This window comes from Calliphora vicina, chromosome 1 (assembly GCF_958450345.1).
Source record: "Calliphora vicina chromosome 1, idCalVici1.1, whole genome shotgun sequence".
NCBI classification, from domain to species: domain Eukaryota; kingdom Metazoa; phylum Arthropoda; class Insecta; order Diptera; family Calliphoridae; genus Calliphora; species Calliphora vicina.
The window spans coordinates 170799305-170820755 of NC_088780.1; the positions used below are offsets into that span (position 1 = coordinate 170799305).

Here is a 21451-nt window from a genome sequence, read left to right on the forward strand (position 1 = left end):
TTTCATTAGGATAACTTCCCCCTTTGGGAAAAAAACATATTAAAGCTTTTTCCTAATTCTGCCAACGCCGAACTTACCATCTCAGCAACTGCGAGTAGGAGTACCAAGCATCTCTTGCGAGGTTTGTTAGACAATCACTTTTACAGTATCCATCAGTTGAATCTCGGCCGTTAACTTAAACTGAGGTGTGTGTAAGAGCAAGGGAGAAAAAATAAATAAAAATATTGCAAATAAAATAACAAGAAATTCCCTTAAAAACCTAAAAGTAAAATTAAACTTTTCATAAAAAAAATATTATGGAAAATGAAGTTTTTGCATGTTTAAAACAAGAACGTCTCTAATAATACCTTAATAAAAATGTAAAATTACACATAAATAAATACAAATATCAAAAAAAAAAAGACAAAAAAAAATGTAGAATGCATATACACATATACATACATACATACATATGCAAAAATACTTAAATTTATTAAATTAATTATTAAGATTAAGCAGCGAAACAATAGAAAGAATCCAATTAAAAGTTGACTCGATTCGCCACAAAAAGGCTTCATTTCACTGTATGCTCTACCACGACAGTGTACTTCATTACGTTGAAATATAATTAAAAATACAAAAACAGAATAATTACATACATACATACTCACACATTCATATACATTTTCATACATACATACATATCTTCATATGTATATGTATGTATGGATATGAATTTACATACATATCATACCTATTCCTATTAGATATACAACAAACACATCTTATTTTGTATTTTATTTATTATAGTCGTTGTAAAAATGTAAAATGTTTAAGAAAAAACCATCTACAATTACATACATACATACATACATACATATGTATGTATGTGCGTTTATTTGACAATTTCAGGCGGAGTTTTTCTGATATCCTCACCAACATTGTCTCCAAGCCAAAACACATTAGAACAAAGACCGACCCGAACGCCATAACAGACTCATCACATTATCAATAACCTCACTCACCATCAATGCCATCACAATCGAAAACAGAAACACAGAAACCTACACACGTACGTACGTACGTACACATTCACAAATCAACTATCATTTCGAAGAAGGACAAACTCGAGCAGTAGACAATTTCTGTAAACCAAAAACAATAACAAATGCTACTCGTACTAAAACTAAATTATACTAAAAAAGGCGTTATATGCTCCTTAAAAATCGAACCAAATATAAATTTATATTTCAAAATCAATACATAGTAGTACATTTATTAAATCAATTTAAAAACAATAAAAAAAACTACTTAAATATCATTCACTAATTGTCTTGCATTTAACGAAATAATTAGACATACATACATACATTGCATACATTCGTATACAAATTTACATATAGGAAATACTGGTTTTTGCGATTTGTTGAGTTGTATAGTGATCTAGTGATGACATCACTTTTTTCATTAATATTGATCCTTTTTATTGTTTTCGTTGCTTTTCCAAATCGAAAAATATTCAAACAACTTATTAGAGTTGGACAGAAAACGATAAACATTTAGAAATATCATTAAGAAAAAGAAATACAACAAGAACTAACAAAAGCTGTCATCATGTTTTCCATGTGTTCCAAAGTTAAACCCCAAAATTCTATAAATTTACAACAGCAGCAGCAAACAACGGGTAAGTACCAACAGAATCGAAAATTAATGGGACGAGTATTGCTCCTGCTCACCCACAGATATTACGAAACACACGCAAATACACAGCATCTTATTGTTAAAAGATGAGCAAAAAACAAAAAAACAAAAAGCAAATAAACCTAGAGGTAAAATCTATGAAAATTTAAAGTTCCTCCTTTGCGCTCGTTCCAATTAAGTATTAACCATTAAACAGGCGCGGATTTAGTTCAAACATACACTGATGGACAAATGTCACCGCCATTTCCCCTTTAGGGTGTATAAAGGACCGCCACGCTACGTTTTTGTAAATTAGGTTAAGTTAAAAAAAATTGTTTTAACTCAAGTATGTTTAAAGGACTACCACGTTATAAATATAATTGATACACAAAATTTTATTTTTTCAACAAAAACAATAATTCTAATTATGTAAAATTAAATGAATTATTGTTTTTGTTGAAAAAATTAAATTTTGTGTTTCAATTATGTTTATAACGTGGTAGTCCTTTAAACATTCTAAAGGCGAAATGGCGGTGACTTTTGTCCATTTGTGTATCTATGTATGTACAAACAGGAACTCGCTATTCCTTCTTTTATGTTGATAACTTGTTTTGGGGAAGAAATTCAATTTGCGTCTTGCCTTGAACCCGTGTCTTTAAAACAGTTGCTAACATAACAACAGAAACTTATTAATGGCGGGCTCTTCAGTTTTCTCAATGAAATTACACACACACACACCCCTACCATATAAATTCGAAAACAAACTCATACACACACAATCTCAAACACAAAAACATTTAAAAAAACGACAATAACAACAACACAATAAATAATGGAAAGCAGAAGCTAGACGAACGAACGAACGAACGAACAAACGAACGAACGAACGAACGAACCCCTACAGATTTTTGAATGGAAATGTTTATCTTCTTCTTTTTTTATATTTTCTGCTCGTGCATTTGCGAGTGAAAGTGTAAATTTGTGTTTGTGTGTGTGAGTGTACGGTACTTTCTCTCTCTGTGTATTTGTAGTGGCTCTTTCATTATTCATCAATCCTGTTTTTTTGTTGTTGTTATTGTTATGTTAGTTGTCGTCGATTTTATTTTATTGATATTGAGGTTGATATAAAAAATGGTAATGATGAAGGTATGTAGTAGTTTTGGTATGACAATGTAGTAATTAAATAATTAAAAATAATCAACAACTTTCACTTCCATCAATATTTAAATACATTTAATTTATCTTAAAATTAGAAACATCCATTGAGATTCAGAATCTCAATTGATTGATAATTGAGAATGATAATTTTAGCAAATAACATTTATGTGCTCTATATTTGAACATAGCTATGTTGTTCTTCACAAAATTATGTAGTTATTTCTACTCACATATACATATGTACATAGTATATGGGCATTTCCTGGGGTCACGAACGTACGAAAGAAAGATGTCCAAAGAATATAGAAAAATAACTTTTCCTAGCATTTTTTTGCGTAGTAGTGAAATGAAAAAATCTGCGAAATGGGACGGAATATTTAAAAGCGATTAATTTATTTTAAAAGTGTACTAATGTACGTCTCTATCCGGTATTAGGTTATAAAGGCAGCTAGTATCAACCAGCTCACTTGGGTCCATGAATTGGTCCCTTTGAGTTATATCCGGTATTTACACAATAAAATATCTCTATTGGTTTTTGTTTAATTGACTTAAACAAAAACCACGTACGGGTCGCGAACGTACGATTTTTCCATATGTTTTTTATTATTATCACCAGGGAAACCGGAAATATGCTCTAAAAAAAGAGTTTTAGGCGCTTTAAATATGCAGTAAAAACTTAAAAAAAAAAACAAACTTTTACATAATTTTTAACCAAAAAAAATTTACTTAAATTTTCAAATAAAAATCGTTGTCTATTGGATCTGAAAACTTTTTTATACATAGAAAATGTTCTTTCGCCATCAACTGATGTTACAGGAGCAAATTTAAAAGACAATATTTCTTTAACACTTAGAACGGTTAAGTTAGAACTAAAATTTGATATTTAGATGGAGCTATTATTAAAATAGTGCTTATTTTATATTAAAACAAGTAAGAGAGCTATATTCGGCTGTGCCGAATCTTATATACCCTTCACCTAATTATACTTCAAAATAAAAAATTTAAATATTTTTAGGTGAACAAAATTTTTTTCTTCAGTTTTTTAATTTTTTGGAAACAAATTTTTTTTTTTTAGGTGAACATTTTTTGGATAAAAAAATTGTTCGAATTGTTATTTTAAATTTAAAAAAAAAAAATTTCTGTTTTTTAAATTTTTTTTTTTGGTGAAAATCCATCTATTTTCAATTTTGAATTTTAAACAAAGGAAGTAAAAACCTAACACAACAGTAACACAACAGCGAAAAATAAGTAAGACAAAATTTGTTTTTGATAAACTCAAAATATGCTATTAAACAGTAAAATATGCTCTAAAAACGCAAAATATGACATAAATATGCTCTTAAAACAAATATATGCAAAAATATGTATTTAAGGGTAAAATATGCAAAAATATGCACTAACAAATCGATGCCAAAATTCTTAAATAGTTCTGAAACGTGTAAATATCTTATCCATGTGCTCATTAGACTCACCAGAAAAAACATGCATTTGCATATTTTGGTTTCCCTGATTATCACCATGCATTTTCTCATAAATATCTTCAAATTTCCTTAACAAACAAGTAAGAAAGTATGGTCGGTCAAGCCCGACCACTAAGTAACATTTTTCTTTTAAATATTCAATAATTTATATTCGTGAGTAATTTTCGTAGTGGGTCTTATATGGTAGCTATGACCAGTTATTGACCGATCACCATGAAATTAGGTCGTGTGATTTATGTCTTAAGAAAGTTATTTATGTTGAATTTTATGTGTGTACCAATGATTTTAGGAGATTTATGTACGTTAAAGTGCATCGGGTCTTATATGGAAGCTATGACTAAGTATGGACCGATAATAATAAAATTAAAGTCCAATTTCGTACGGACATTTGTATGGAAGCTATGTGATATAATGGACCGATTTCAGCCAGTTTCAATAGGCTTCGTTCTTGGGTCAAAAAAATAATATGTACCAAATTTCATCGAAATATCTTCAAAATTGTGACCTGTACTTTGCGTACAAGGCTTACATGGACAGCCAGCCAGCCAGCCAGACGGACGGACGAACATCGTTTCAAATCGACTCAGAATCTTATTCACAGAAAATCACGAACGTACGAAATTTTGCAAATAAAAAAAAACTTTATTTAATTGTGACACCTAACTCAATTAAAATGTGTTCTGTCTGGCTCCAGTTGACGTTTAATGCAAACAATTACAATAAAATGATGCTTTCGGTCGCGAACGTACGATTAAAACATAGATAAGAAACAATAAAAACTAACCGTTAATCAACATTTTTTGTTCTCCTTACATTTTTCTCTTCTTAATTGATTGTAAAAGAGTGCAAACATAATATATTTTTTACATGTCAAATAATTAAATATAAAAATGTCTTTAGAACTAGCTTAAAAAGAAAATATAAAATTTTCCAGTTTCCAGTTTCCAGCCCAAATTTCTCAATTAAAACAGCTGAGATATGCTATGAAACCACTCTATTATAAAAACATAGACTGTTTTATATAATTATAAAAAATAAAACACGATGATTATCAACATTTTATTTTTCGATCCTGGTAGACCATTCAAGGGAAATGCCCATATGTAAGGTTTATCTCTGCTAAAGATTATCTCTTTAATTTTTGCGTGATCCATTACAATGGATGGCAATCCAAATATCACAATATATATTGAACGTGTAGCAGTGGCCTTACAGTAATGAAAAGAGAGGAAATGATTGGTGTCTGAACAACGTATGAGCAACAATTATTTTAGCCATTGGTGCCATAGCAAAAACCATTTTGTATTTTTGGATAAACGGTACAAAAACTAAGTGACCTTAACATTTCGACGGGCACCTTATAAGACATGTCTTTCTTACAGTGTACGGTAAATAATTTAGCATTTTTTTATACATATGTACTTCACTTTGTAATATTTAATAAGTTTGTAATTGTTTAATGTCCTTTTCTAAAACAAAATCAATAAAGACATACAATATTTCATACAATGTTCATATGAATACTTCCTATGTACACTAGGGTGGCCCCGTTTGTATAGAGATAAAATAAGGTATCGATGTTCCCGCCTAAAATTAAAATTTGATTTATTCTAAGACTACGTTTTGAAATTTTTTCGTCCTGGGGTCAATATTTGGCGAACTGGATCAAAGGATATAAAGGTACTTTTTTGAGGTTATTTAAATTTTTCCCACATTTCTTCCAAAGGAAGTATATGTAAATTTGGTTCATATGAAAGGTCTTTGAGAGACGCATTCAATTGGTTATTAGAAATTTAAAAAAAAAATTAATTTCAAAAATTTCAAAACGGGAACATCCGCAACTTTAATTTTGGGGCCACCCTAATGTACACATGTATGAACATTAGCCATGCCCTTAAAAAAAGTTTGCTAAAACTAACTTTTGCAAACTTAAAGTGAAAACGGTTTTAACCGAAACCTTGGTTTTTGATGGCTCAAAAGCAAACCGAAATCCGGCAATTAAGCAGAGATATTAAAAATTTTGAATTATAAGTTAATTTCCATTTATTTGAAAGCAGACTTATCAGTGAATATCACGATTTTAGAACTGTAAATTTTTTAACAGTTTTCATGTTTTATGCATGTAATAGTATCCGAGATACAGATCAGAGAATTGAAGGGATACCAGCAAAAATATTCATAATTTCTCCAACATTTTTTATTTCATAATATATACCTATGTATGTATTTGTTTTCCAATAATAACTTAAGCGTTTTGTATGCAAGCATGGAACCTCTTAATCCATATTTGGAACCTTACAATAAATAATGTTACCAATTCATAATCGGTTAATTAATCAAAGGGTCGAGATTTAGTTATACACCTAATGGACATACATACATACATACATTCATATATATATATATTTATAAATGTTATACATCCCGCTGGTAAATGATGCAGTAAAGAGGCCTTACTAAAGGCCTTGTCATAGGAAGCCTATGCCTCAAATGTATACATCTATTAAAAGACCTGAAAATTAAAGCCTCGTGGAGGGTCTAGTGAAGCAAGCTTTTAAAGAGTGTAATTAGTGAAAATATTTATAATGAATTCAACACAAAACCTAAAGAATGAACTTTTGCATGTGCATATGTAAACTGATCTTTTAGAAGGCCTACAAAATGAAGCCCTAGCATTTATGTATTTAAACATACATATAATGCACATTCATTCATACGATTACATACGCATACATACAAACATATGTATATATGCATATGTATGTATATGTATACTCGTAAATATGTTAACGTCCTTCAGAAAAGTCTCTTAATAGTAGTAAATGCGACATCCAGCGACATTTTTAATCTGTCTGCAGCGTACCACACACAAATTGTATATTTTCTGCATATTTTTTGTATTTAGTTTTGGGGGCTGGGAATGGTTTACATGACATACTTGAAAACAAGTACATACATCCATATCCAATATATACATATGTACATATATGTATGTATGTAAGACACACACATAGCACACACAGTCATACAAATGCACTAATGTACATCATGTTTGAAAGTGTACATTGTTTGCAATAGTTTTTATTGGGGTGTGGTAAATGATTTGATCATACTTCAGTAGTTGTTGCGTATTGCTGATATTAATTATTCTATCCCTAAAAATATACAGAAGAATATGTATATGCATTAGAGTTAATTTCAAAAATTTGATTTGCGGGTATCATTATTTTTCTGAAGGTTTTTGCGTAAATAAAAACAATGGCCTTCTTTTTTTTTTGCAAAATTTTCACTCCTTGTGGTGGTTCAACGCAGCATCTAAAGACGCGCATTTTGAGCACATTTTCTGTAGAGCAAAAACGGTTGAATATACCGCAAGGTTTTGGCTCAATATGTTCTGTATAAGGTTGAATACGAACAGGCAGATCAATGTGATCTGTATCAAAATTTAATTTATATGTTATGGTATCATCTGGATCATATATAAGAGATCTTAAATTAGACACAGTAGGATCGTTCTTTACTCGTCCTGGTCTAATGGAAAAAAAACATAAGTTTGTCAACATTGTAATTATTAAAGGAAACGTAATTTAGGTTTCTGACAATTAGACTTAGGTTTATGACAATTACGTCTCGTCTCTATGTTAGCCTATGGATAGAGGGTTTTGCATTCGGAAAAAATTAATTGTATAAGATAGAGAAATAACAAAAATTCAAATAAAACAGCAAACAAAATATGTTCGTTATGAAATTGACACCATAGATGAGGGCTGTTTTACTGAACATTTTACCATCAAAAAGTCATTTTCGTAAATAGTCTCTCAATATGTACTTCAGTTCTAAAAGGTAAATAAAAAACCTGAGAAAAATTCAAAGTCGGTTTTTTTGTGGAAAATATAAACATAAATAACACTATGAGTCAAAAAAAAACTAAAGTGAAAATACCTGGAAAGTAATACTATTTTTCTGATAGGCTTTATCGAGTACAATAAGAAAAATAATGAAATTTGAAAAACACCTCCAACATCTTGAGTTACGGATAAAAAACCGGGTTTTCATACCTTTAAGCACTTATAAGCCATTAACTAAGCTGGTTATCAATCGATTGTAATTTTTTCAACGGATTTAAAAAGAGAAACTGTGGCCTTTCCAATGGTATATATATTTTTTAAGTATTTTGACAAAATTTGTGTGCATTTCTTCAGCAAACATATTTTTGTTTTTATTTTTTCACCATTTTCTAATTTTAGATAAGATTTTACGTAGTATTTTATAAAGGAATCGTACTATTTATGCATTGATTTAAAAAATAAGTTTATTTATGTGTAAAACGCAATATTGCTTTTAAAAATCCATTGTAAATTGACAAAGTTATTAAAGATTGTACTAAAACAAAGTTTTTTAAAAAATATCATTTCTAGGCATTTTACTTAGAAATGTTTGCTTAACTGCTTTCTTTTTAACTCGTTATCATCAGTTTCATCCTCACCTAAAAAAATGGCGTAACATTAGTTTTCATAAGTTTACAACTACATATATAAAATGGAAACTACTTGAGATATTGAATGAAAATGTTCACATCTGGATCAACCCGGAACTGAAGTTTTATTTTTTATATAGAAAAAAAAAAATGTTTTTTAACCTTTATATAAAATAAATTAAATAATTATGATATAAATTAAATAAATATTATAAATAAAATTGAACAATGTCAAAACTTAAACTCCAACATATTACATTATAAAACATCATTATTAGATAATGATTCCTTAATAGATGTCAGTAAATTAGCAACTTGATAAGAAAAACTAGTTTCCACTAGGAAATATAAACAAAAATTATGTTTAGAACAGTAAATATCATATCTTCAATGGGGTCAATTTGGACCCCCGATACATACCAATTACGTAACTGGAAATGTGGACACCAGTTAAAGGTTAAAATACAATTTTTTCAACTTAGAATGATTAATTTCTAAACTTTGAGCAGTTCTTTGTGGAAGTTTATAAACATCCTTAATATATGCTTAAACATTATAGATAACATTCAGTTTGATGACAAGTTCCACTAAAACTGAGAGTACAGTAAATAAAACATAAAAATTAAATACTCTGTTATTAATACGTTATTTTTTTTTCGTCTAAGAAAATCATGCACTTGATGATAAGTTTTATTGAATTTTGGTTATAACTTGGTTGTTTTTGATAGCAGCAGTCACATACATATTTATGCATGTAATTGGTGTAGTGAATCGTAATCAATAAAAAAATTAAATTTCGAATCATTTTGCATTTTATGTGACGATATGCACGAATGTATGTACATATATACAAAATATATGTATGTGTATGTGTGTGTGTATTTAGTTGGTATTATTTATTTTTCTTTTGGATAAAAATCTATTGATAAGTTTGTATAAATCAATCATATTGATATAATTCAACATTTGTTGTTTTTGTTTTTCTTTGTTTTTATTTTTTTCAAAGATTTACGAGTGTTTATCCCTTATAAATAATACCAGCATTCAGTGCGGTTTTAGTAAATGTTGCACTAAATCACGGTATTCTGATAACAGTAGATATCAAATATTTTCAATATTTTTCATATTGATATAAAAAGAAAATTCAAATTTTTGTAAACAAATGGTTAAATCGCAGCAATCAATCATATTTCAAATTAAATACAATTTCCACGAACAAATTTGAGATATATGTATGCATGTATGTACATTAGGGCTATAACCAAATTTGGGCCCTAGCACCACGCGTTGGCAAATGTTGTGTTATTTACGATAAAATTTTTTCCGAGTCATTTTGGATTAATAATTTCTATAGTACCTTTACTTTTTTTATAGTAAAACAGCGGATTTTTTCCAGTTACCTCAAATTTTAAATATAGATTCGAGACAGGTTATATTTATAAAAAAAAACTATTTGCGTTGTTTGAAAAAAAAAATAAAAAAATTATCCCCAAACATTACCGTGTTTGGTGGGTAAACTTTTTAGACACCCGCGAAAAAGTAATGCCATTTTTTTGTAAATAACTTAAATAAATGTTATGGCCATTTTGATATAAGCAAAAAATGTAAAAAAGTTTGTCCGTCATAAAATTAACGGCATGTTTTTATAAAACTTATATTGTTTTCGCCTTTATTAAAAGAATTTTGTAATTTTCGAACGAATTTCTTGTATTATAAAAACAGCACATAAAAAACATATAAAAAAAAAATGTGATTTATAAAAGCCAAATTTTTAACAAATTCCCCTATATACGGAGCGTATGAGTAACGAATAGTTGGTTTTATATGTCTTTGAATTTATTAAGTATACGTTTATGTACAACTTGCAGCCAGTTTATGTACAGCCCAATTATGAATAATATATTCCCCGGGAGAGGGAAGAGGGAAAAAACTCCCGGGGAATTTTTATTCATAATTGGGCTGATAATATTTTGTTTTACAAATTTGGTTTTTATAAATCACAAACATTTTTTTATTTTGTTCAAAGAATTTCATTTGAAAATTATATAATTCATTTAAAAAAAATATCTTCTGGTGAACTTCAACCAACAACTCGAATGGAGTTGTCCAAAATCACGGTTTCTGCTCATGTTTTACCATTACATTTTCAGTAGAACCAAAACCAAGTTCATCTCAAAAACACTTATGGCGTATCATGCCTTTTAAACTTTTGGCAATTTCTAAGTTGCAAGTAGAATGTCCAAAAAACCGGTTAACCGGTTTTATATTAAATTTTGATTAAATTTGAAAAGATCAACTTGGATTTATGTGTGTGTAATTTGAAAATAAACAGATTAAAACACACAAACTATTTCGTTAAAGCAAATAGGTAAAGTTTATAAAGATGAAAAACCGGTTGAACGAGTTTCGGTTTAGGATAGTTGCAAGCTTCGGCTTTTTTGGTTTAGTGTAAAAAAACTTTATGGTTTTTTTATTTCTTTAGTTAATTTTTGCTGCCTTGTTGGCAAAATTTATTTTCAAATAATTTTATTTTACTTTGCTTCAAAAAGTTGAACATTTTCGAACTACATATTTGGAAATGCAGTTGTTTTGCTTTTGTTGAATTGTAGAATTTTTAAAAATATGTATGTTTTTTTTTTTTGTAAAATGGTAAAATTAGATTGGAATTTTTAAGCACTTTTCCAGTTAGCAAATAAAAGTTATAGCCAGAAAAAATAAATAAATTAACTCATAACTCATCTTGATTAATTTTGTTGTTTCATTTTCTGATTCTCTCAACAAGTAACATAAAATGTTCGCTCTCGTATGTTAAGCTAGGTGATCGAACTAATCGACCATTGATTCTGACGAAACCATTTGAGTCAATAAACGGTTTCAAAGTGAGTAAATTACTCTTGGAAGATATGGGTTTACCTTTTGAGAGTAAAGAATATTCGGGTATATAATTCTTTTGACATACTAGAACTAATCGATGACGAGTAAATCTCATTTCTGATTGGGTTAAATCTAAGGTGTTGTACAAGCATTTTCGGGTTTTCAAATACTGTAAACACCTGAACCAATACGAAATAATTCGAATTGCACGGGGTAAATCTGAAAAACGTTCCAGTATGTCAAATTTTTGTTCAGTCTGAACAGAAAAAGATTGAACTTTTAAATGTAGATGTTCGGTAACGATATTTTGTGGCCAGTATTCTCGCGGTTGTCGTAACCACGAGGGACCATGCCACCATAAGGGGTTGTCTACTAAATCTCGAGCAAGAGTCAACATGATACCAATTTTCGTTACCTACTTTCTTTACTATGAGTGAAACTCTGTTCTTGACAAAGGTTGGCCAATGACAGTTCACTCTCTCTGTGATATAACACAAATGGTAAAGTTGCCAATTCACCATTGAAATGAAAGTGGATCCATTATTTAGGGTTTCTGGTTATGACATTCACCATAGTGATTGAGTTTTGATGTCTACAAGAAACAGTTTTTGTTAGTTTCGTTTTGTGAAATTGCTTGACTTAAGTTGCGGAAATAATGTGATAGTAACATACATACATAGATATTTATTTTTGTTTTAGTGGTCACTGTGTTTATGTATATGAACGGTTTGTAAACTTCCTTTCAGTGTGCAGGAGTACGTAATGTTTAACTCAATTTTATTTTCTTTCTTATCGCTTTCGCTTGTTACCTACAACAGCCATTTCAAGCAGTTGTTACAGTTTTTCATTTTCTTCTTGTGGTTTTTGCATCATCTTGAAAAGCAATTGTGGCATATAGAATGAATTACCTTGAATTAGTTTATTGTTCAAACATTTTAGTTGCTTTATGAATATGTCTACATTTATAAATTCATATATGACCGTATATCGGGTGATTTAGGGTGACAATCTAATATCAAAGTTTGTAAATTGTACATATCCAGTTATTTGGAAATAGTTAAGTAGAACACTCTGGTGCTATACATACATATTACAATAAAAGTTTTATAAAACTCGTATTAATTGCCATTAATTTCGATTAGAAATTAATTTGAGAATGTTATATTTTCTAATATTCAATGCCTTTTTTGAAATCGAAAATAGGTATTAACTATTTAAATTATTGCAAATTTTTAAAAAGTTAACTAAAACGAAATTATTGTTTTTTTTTCAGGTAATGTTGGAAAACAAATCAAAGGAGGATATTTATTGCGTTATAAAAGTGAGTACATTAAAATTCAGCCTTTTATCAATATCAATATTGCGTGAGAAGAAACATAAAAAATAGATTTGTTGCGAACACCAAAGACTTTTTCGGTTCAGCAACAGACAGTCAGTTAAATATGAAGAATTGAAATGAATTTTTCATTAAATCTGCAAATTTAGTTATCACAACCGAAAACATTTCCTTTATGTGGACAGACAACTTTTAACGGTTAAGAGCTAGTTTTTTAATTGTTAGTTAAACGTAGCTTAACTCACTCTTAAGTTAAACCTGAAATGAAATTATGCGGGCCAATGAATGTGGTTTTCACTAAAGGTATTTATAGACGGCAAAACTGAGTATTAACACTTTTCAAATTTAAAATACTATTGAAATCATTCGGTATTTCAAGAAATCGTTTCGAAAAAACCTTTATTGTTTACACGATAGTATTACAACTATTTTATTTCTTTGTCGATTGATATTTGTTTTTATTTTATATTTTGTTGACCCGACAGACATTGTCCTGTCCAAGTTAAAAAAATGCTTGTGTTCGATTTGTGAATTTGTGTGAAGCAGTTTGAAAAGGGTAAAAATAGTTAAAAAGAAAAAAAAAACGTATTATTGAATGATAATTTTTATTCATATAGGACATAGAATAAAATATACATAGAAGCGTTACTGAGAGACAAAGAACCTAAGTTTGTTGTCAAAAACCTAAGGCTTGCAACAACAGAATACATGTAAATTAATGTACATATTTTGAGTTTTTATATAAGTAATCGAATTTTGGTCTGAAAAATGAGTGCTCGCTTATTGGCCAAGTTATTAGCGAATTTAGATATTATGAGTTTTTATATAAAAAATCGATTTTTGGTCAGAAATATGAGTGATTACAGATCTTGGTTAAACGCTTATTGGCCAAGTTATTAGCGAATTTAGATATTTTGAGTTTTTATATAAAAAATCGAATCGAGCTCTTTTTCTTGATTCAACGCTTAATGGTTAATTTATTGGCGAATTTAGATATTTTGAGTTTTTATACAAAAAACCGATTTTTGGTCAGAAATATGAGTGATCACAGATCGAGCTCTTTTTCTTGATTAAACGTTTATTGGCCGAATTAGCGAATTTAGATATTTTGAGTTTTTATATAAAAATCGATTATTGGTGAGAAATATGAGTGATCACAGATCGAGCTCCTATTCTTGATTAAACACTTATTGACCAAGTTATTAGCGAATTTGGATATTTTGAGTTTTTATATAAAAAATCGATTATTGGTGAGAAATATGAGCGATCACAGATCGAGCACCTTTTCTTGATTCAACGCTTATTGGCCAAGTTATTAGCAAATTTAAATATTTTGAGTTTTTATATAATAAATAGATTTTTGTTAAGAAATATGAGTGATCACAGATCGAGCTCTTTTTCTTGATTAAACGCTTATTGGCCAAGTTATTAGCGAATTTAGATATGTTGAGTTTTTATTAAAAAATCGAATTTTGGTCAGAAATATGAGTGATCATAGATCGAGCTGCTTTTCTTGATCAAACTCTTATTGGCCAAATTATTAGCGAATTTAGATATTTTGAGTTTTTATATAAAAAATCTATTTTTGGTCAGAAATGTGAGTGATCACAGATCGAGCTCCTTTTCTTGGTTAAACGCTTATTGGCCAAGTTATTAGCGAAATTAGATATTTTGAGTTTTTTCGATTCTCATATGTCTGACCAAAAAACGATTTTTTTATAAAAACTCAAAATATCTATAAGCGTTTAATCAGGAAAAGGAGCGCGATCTGTGATCACTCATATTTCTTTAATCAAGGATTACTTTAATCAAGGTTAGTTTATTATAAAAAGTAAGACAAAATTAATCAAAACATGAAAAAACCACCCCATTCCAAGGTTTTTTTGTGAAGTGGTTGGCATTAAAAATAACTATTATACAAATTTTTGTTTCGTATAATTTTTTTGGAAATCGAATATTTTTTAAAAAATTTTCTGACCAAACAACCGATATATCAAATTAACACTGAATTCGATGAACTATAAACACTCTGTGCTTTTTTTTATTGAATGCGTGAAAGTATATTAAAAACAAACAGATTTTTACAATATTTTCAAATTAATATGTATATTTATCTAACCAGAGCACCCTGACGGCAAAGTTTTGCAAAAATCATAAACGATGATTCAAAAAATATAGTTGTTTAGCAAAATGGCAATAAACTATGTTTTAAAGACTATAAAAAATGTGGTTAGTAAACTAACCACCAAACCGCAAAGAGTTAAACAAAGAATATAGATAATTTGTATTCCATAAGCCCAACATTATCATATTTAGAGAAAATAATGACAATAATAGCTTGGTTTTTGTTAAATTTAATATTAAAAATATCGCGAAAATGTTCATGAAATTAGGCATCCTAGAATGTATGCATCTCAAAGCTGATATTTATTGTTAATACTACATTTACCCACATATTCATAAAAAATTTTGAATTTAAACAATGTTTTAAAGCGAAATGTCCATACAACATTTGAATTTTTTTATGAATAAGTTCTTTAAAATATAAAATTTATTTTTAAAAAAATTAAGTATTTTAAACTAAATTTTATTATCAAAAAATATTTAAATATTTTTATTTGTTCCTAAGTTAAATAAAAAATCTAAAACACTTGAAACCAACGACATGAACATGAAAAAAACAATATCACTGCAAATGACGCTTTGTTTGTTATAAGTGCGGAAATACATATGAAAACCGTTTTCAACAACATCCAACATAATGAGTCACATGAGTGTGTAGTATCTATTATTTGAGGCAGTTATTATGATATGTACTTAGTGGCCTATGTCAGTCATACCTTATTATACCCAGCATTAAATAAAAAAAAATTAGGCGGTATATTGAGTTGGTCATTCCGTTTGTAACACATCAAAATATTTGCCGCAGATCATCAGTTATGACCGATGAAGTCCAATTTCTGGAGGACATTAGTATGGGGCCTAGATGAAATATTGTACTGATAATCCATGCAAGGAAATTACACAAAATATGAAGTGACGTTACCCATTTTGTGAAAATGAATATAAAATTAACTATTTCCTTAAAAACCGAGGTTTTTTGTATGAGTTTATTTTATTAACTTTTTTTAAATACAAAATTTCAAGCACTTGCGATCGTCAGCATAGAGATAAAGAGAATATGTAAATGTTTGTTTGTCTGGCGTGACGATATCTTAAAATATCATTAAAAGATAATCAAAATTTGACACTTTTGCATTTATTTTACGGTTAGCTGTAGTTATAGCGAAAGTTTTGCGGTAAGAGTGCAATTGCACAATTACTCCTAGAAGTATAGATTATAATGAGGAGATGTCCTTAGGAATATAAAACAAAAACGATAATTTGAGCTGTATCTCTGTATAATAAATTGTACATCATTAAAAAGGTTCGTAAAACACTTCATTTCACTTTGGAAATATTACCATACACATTTTCAAAAAACAAAAGCAATTTAAACGAACTATTTATCAAAGTGAATGTTAAGTGTTTTCCAAATTGCCTTTTAGATAAATACATTTTTTCGTCATGATCTTTAATTTTAGAACAACTCCTTTGGAATAGATGGTCTGAAGAATGGGTCGTTCTGTATGATGATTCAACCATGGCATGGTTCACTGAACCAGGACGTTCATCGCCAGCTGGAAAAATTCTTGTTAAAGAAGCACCTGAAATGTTGGCCATTGCACATTGGACGGGACAAATTCCGAGACGTCCGCCACTACCTGACGGGTGTAGTGTCTCACAACTCATAGCCTTGGGATCACGTAGAAAACGCTCAAAAGTGTATTGGATGTTGGCCAAGTCGGAAGACGAAGTTAGGTTCGTATGAATGCTGTTGCAATACCAAACTGGGAACTCAAACTTAATTAAAATTTGTCAATGTCAAATTGAAATTCAAGTGGACATTTTGGTGTTTCATATTGTAATAAATGTAAACTAATTCTATTTATTTTACTTTTAAATTTTTAGTGAATGGATCGATGCCATTACAAAAACAGTAAGTATGTACAATTTGCTGTCGTATACCCACTTGAGAAACGACTTGATATATTGAGTGAATATAGAAAATTAAAAATATACATACGTATAATCACTTTTAAGCATTTTCCATTCAATTTCATAATTAAATTTCTTATCTTCATACTTTTAGTTGCCGCCACCTCCACAAATCGAACTAGTTGTGGACAAGCCTCATTTAATGAATGTTTTACGCAGACCACTCGTGCGCATAAGACGTAAGTGCAAAACTTTTAATTCATAAGTATATAATTATTAGGGTGGTCATTTTTATATTATTACATACGTATATGTATATTAGGGTGGGTCAATTTCTTTTCACGAAAAATCGTTTAGCAGAAATAAATCTAAAATAACATCTAAAATCAAATCCTATCTTGAGCATTTCGTCTTTTATCCAATGATATTTCAGTATATATTTTTGTTAATAGTTTTTTATCTCTACTAAGACAATAAAAAAAATCCTTTAATAAAGGACGTTTAAGGATTAAAATATTCTACGAAAATGTTTGCCGGAAAATTTCAGTTGCGTTCGAAGTTTTAAATAAAGCTCTTTACGCTTAATTAGCAAATTTACACGCCACCTTTAAAAAATCTCCAAAAATCTATTTATGATCCGAATGAGCTGATATTTAAAATATAATTAAGCGTAAAGAGCGTTATTTACAACATTGGTATCTTTGGTGACCTCCACTAAAATTTTAAGGCAAACATTTTCGTAGAATATTTTAATCCTTAAATGTACTTTTTTAAAGGCATTTTTTTGATTTTCTCGGAAAAAGGGTCAAATTGACACCTAAAGAGTGGAGATAGAGGGTTAAGATCTTCCATAAAATTCCACGATACAACTCTTACAATAAGAATCTTTCAGACATTAACTTACAACATTTTTTTCAGTTATTATAATGTACCCTTCGTTCAAAAAATAAAACTTTCACCCACTGTAAAAAAAATTCAGGCCTGCTGGACTATAAGTTTATTCTACAAAAATGATCTACTCAACATGTCCTTTTAGAATTATAGGGTCGCTATTCTGTTCCAATCAAAAAGTCTCAATATGTTGGACAGTGAAATTTCTTAAACGTGTATTTTGAAGTCTCTCAGCGGGAGCTAGGTTTTAATTTTAAACCCATAGTTTCTTGGGGAAATTTTCGTAGATTACGATTTTGCGATTTTACGCCTGTTGACCAACAAAATTTACCCACCCTACTATATACATACATATGTATATTTATATTTGGTTTGCCCTTAGTTTGCTCTTTTACGATTTCAAAACCAAATGCTGAAAATTTGATCATAATCGACAAACATTTAGAGAGGTTTCATATTTTATTTGAAATTTCAAGTTTTGGGTGAATGTTGCAAAATTTTCAAATAAAAATAGTTTTTGCAAACAATACATATATTTTTAATATTTCAATTTTTAGTGTCTTGGCCAATTTTCAGCATTTGGTTTTTAGGTGAGGGAGAAATTGGTGGCATAGAAAATCCAAAAAGTCCAAAATAAGGGTCACCCAAATACATATGCGTGTAACGTAGTCAATGTTCTCAATTAAAATTGCGATTTAATTCAGTTTAAGACACCATTTCTTAATTTTATCCTTGAGTTATCCATTGATCATAGATTTGCTATGAAATTTAGCATAAAGTGATGAAATCTTATTTAGATTGTGCGAATTTAAGGAATGGTTGACCTGGCTCGAAAGATAATATCTAAAAGACCGCTTTAAAAAAGCTGTATACTTTTAGTTTAGTTGGGAACATCGCCAACTTATTTTCCAGCTACCATAATGTCCATACATTGTATTTATGTACATTAAGGAGGTCCCAAAAAAAAATGTTCTGGATGTTCCCAACTTAAATAGAAATTAAATTCATTCTAAGATACCGTTTCTCAAAATTGTTAACCTGTATTCCGTATTTGCTGATAACAAAGATAAAAAGGATATTTTTAAAGTTTTTATGATCTTTCCTTTGCAAGAAATGTAAAAAAAAATCATTAAAACCTTAAAAAATTACATTTTAATCTTTGATTCAGCTCACTAAATACTGACGCTAGGACAAACAATTTTAGAATTGGTCCTCTCAAACAAACTAAACTTTAATTTTAGTTTCGATATCTTATTTTTCCTCCAATTATGATTGCCATAATATACATATACATATTTTTAATAAATGTTTTAGCTGCAACAACTTCAGAGGTTAAGCAAAGAAAGTCATTGGTAAAGTCAAGTAGTAAATCACATTCAACTTTGGCAACTCAGACAACATTTTTCAATCAGAATCCTCTGGTGAAGAGTGATGCAGCCGTGGCAATTTTAAGTAAAAATCCAGATTCAACAGCTTCACTGGCGTGCGCTTTGCCCTGGGGTCATGGCTGGGGTTGGGCCACACTTCCCAACGGAGTATGGAGTGGAGGTGAATCCGTGTATCTATCACTTGTACTAAATGTGTAATAATATATTGTGTTTTCTGTGTGTTACAGGATTGACCTGGTCTCAGTGTGAAGACACATTCACCCTGCACGCACTGCCAACCACGCACTGCACTAATTTAATTGATACCTCTTGTAGCGGCGCCGTATATCACACCGATATAGGGGGATTCGATTTTCATTCATCTACTGTAGAGGACCTAGGAGGCGAAGATTTCGATTATGCAATGGATTGTGGTGATTTTATATTTTAAGCCAGACTAATTAAATTTCAAATGCCAAACCAACCCCACCCTAAATAGAGAAACGTTCTTAAAACGTCGTATGCCAGCCTTTGAGCCAACTCTATTTCAAAACCAAATAAAAACAAAAACAAAATTAAAGAAATTTAGATTTGATTCGTAACGTATAAAATGCAAAGAACTGCATACAATAGTTGTAGTAGTTGTTCGTTCGTTCGTTTGTTCGAATTAAATTGAATTGGAATGCAAAAATTATAATCGTTAATGCTCATAAATTTTTCATTTAAATGAGAACCTCAAAACATAAAACACTAATGATAAAACAATTATATACGGGTATAAAATTTGATTTAAAAGAATTTATTTTACCAAAAATCAATAATAAAAGTTCTTTTACAACTCCCATCTTCTACAGCAACCAACAATAAATACCTATGTATGTACATATGTATGTAAGTATATATGTATGTATGTAAGTATATACATATGTATGTATGTATGTAACGTACTCTTTAGAATCTAATTAAGTATGTATTTATATTAAACTCAAGTAAAGATAGTTAAATAAATGAAAACCACACACAACAACAACTACAACATTCAAATTTACACACACAACCAACCTCTTAAACCAAAAAATAAAATGAAAAATTTCAACAAAAACAAAACAAATTAAAAAACAAACAACAATAATTATAATGAAAATTAAAATTAAAATGAAAATGAAAATAATATTAATAATTTTATAGCAACTTATTGAGAAAAAACGTATGTACGTGAACCCATTCTTTAGACAAGAAATCTATGTTTTTAGAATAAAAATTATACACATTCATACAAATTTAAATTTAAATACGAAAACAGAAAATGTCGTTATTTTTTGAAACTTTGTTGTAGAAGAACATTAGAATAAACAAAATGAAAGAAGAAAAGAAGAAAAACAAAAACATAAACAAAAACATAAACTAAAACTAGAAAATAGAAAATAGAAATAACAAATACGCGTAATAATGAAATACTTATAGTTGTATTAAAAAAAAAAATACATAAATTGGTACTTACTTACTACTCGTATCTATTTATGTAAATCCATAACTAAGAAAACAAATTCTTTGTATGTTTGTTTGTTTGTATGTATATGTATATTGTGTGATTGTGTGTGTGTGTGTCTGTGCGTACTACAGTAATACATTATCATGCATCATATTAGGGTGGTCCACAATTAATCGACACTTAACAAATTATTAATTAATTATTTTAAAAGTAAGCAACTAATTCTGCAGGCAGAACCCACTTCAAGTGCTACTTAATGTCAGTTAAACCAAAAAAAATTACAATTATTACAAAAACAAAAATTAAAGAAGAGAAACAGAAATACACGCCCTGCACACGAGTTCATTCACCATTGAAAGTTTAATTCTACTGCCAAAAAAAAAACCAAAAAAAAACAACTAAATAAATCCTACATGTGGTGATTAAAATCGAATTGTAAAAATGTTTTTGTATTTCGTATCTTGATTTCATTTTAAGCACTGGTCCACCCTAATAAACAATTACTTTCAATCAATCCTCTATGTGGTAATGAGAGCGAAAACTAAATTTAAATATATTTTTCGTGTAGAAACAATTAGAACGCAACAAAAAATTAGTAATTAGAACAAATGAATTTTATTATAAATAAATCCCCAGCATTGCATCCTAGTACACAGTTTTCCCGGAAATGCATTTCTA

General features: G+C 29.2%; 1 protein-coding gene across 1 annotated transcript; it reads left to right on the forward strand.

Moving 5' to 3' along the window:
• Positions 1–1593: 1593 nt before the first annotated feature.
• On the forward strand, positions 1594–19822 carry LOC135954272 (uncharacterized). The gene is made up of 7 exons (XM_065504375.1): positions 1594–1663; positions 12923–12970; positions 16570–16846; positions 16997–17024; positions 17178–17262; positions 19229–19462; positions 19530–19822. The coding sequence occupies exons 1-7, from the start codon at positions 1594–1596 to the stop codon at positions 19730–19732; spliced, it is 945 nt and encodes a 314-aa protein (XP_065360447.1). The 3' UTR covers positions 19733–19822.
• The last annotated feature ends 1629 nt before the right edge of the window (positions 19823–21451 follow it).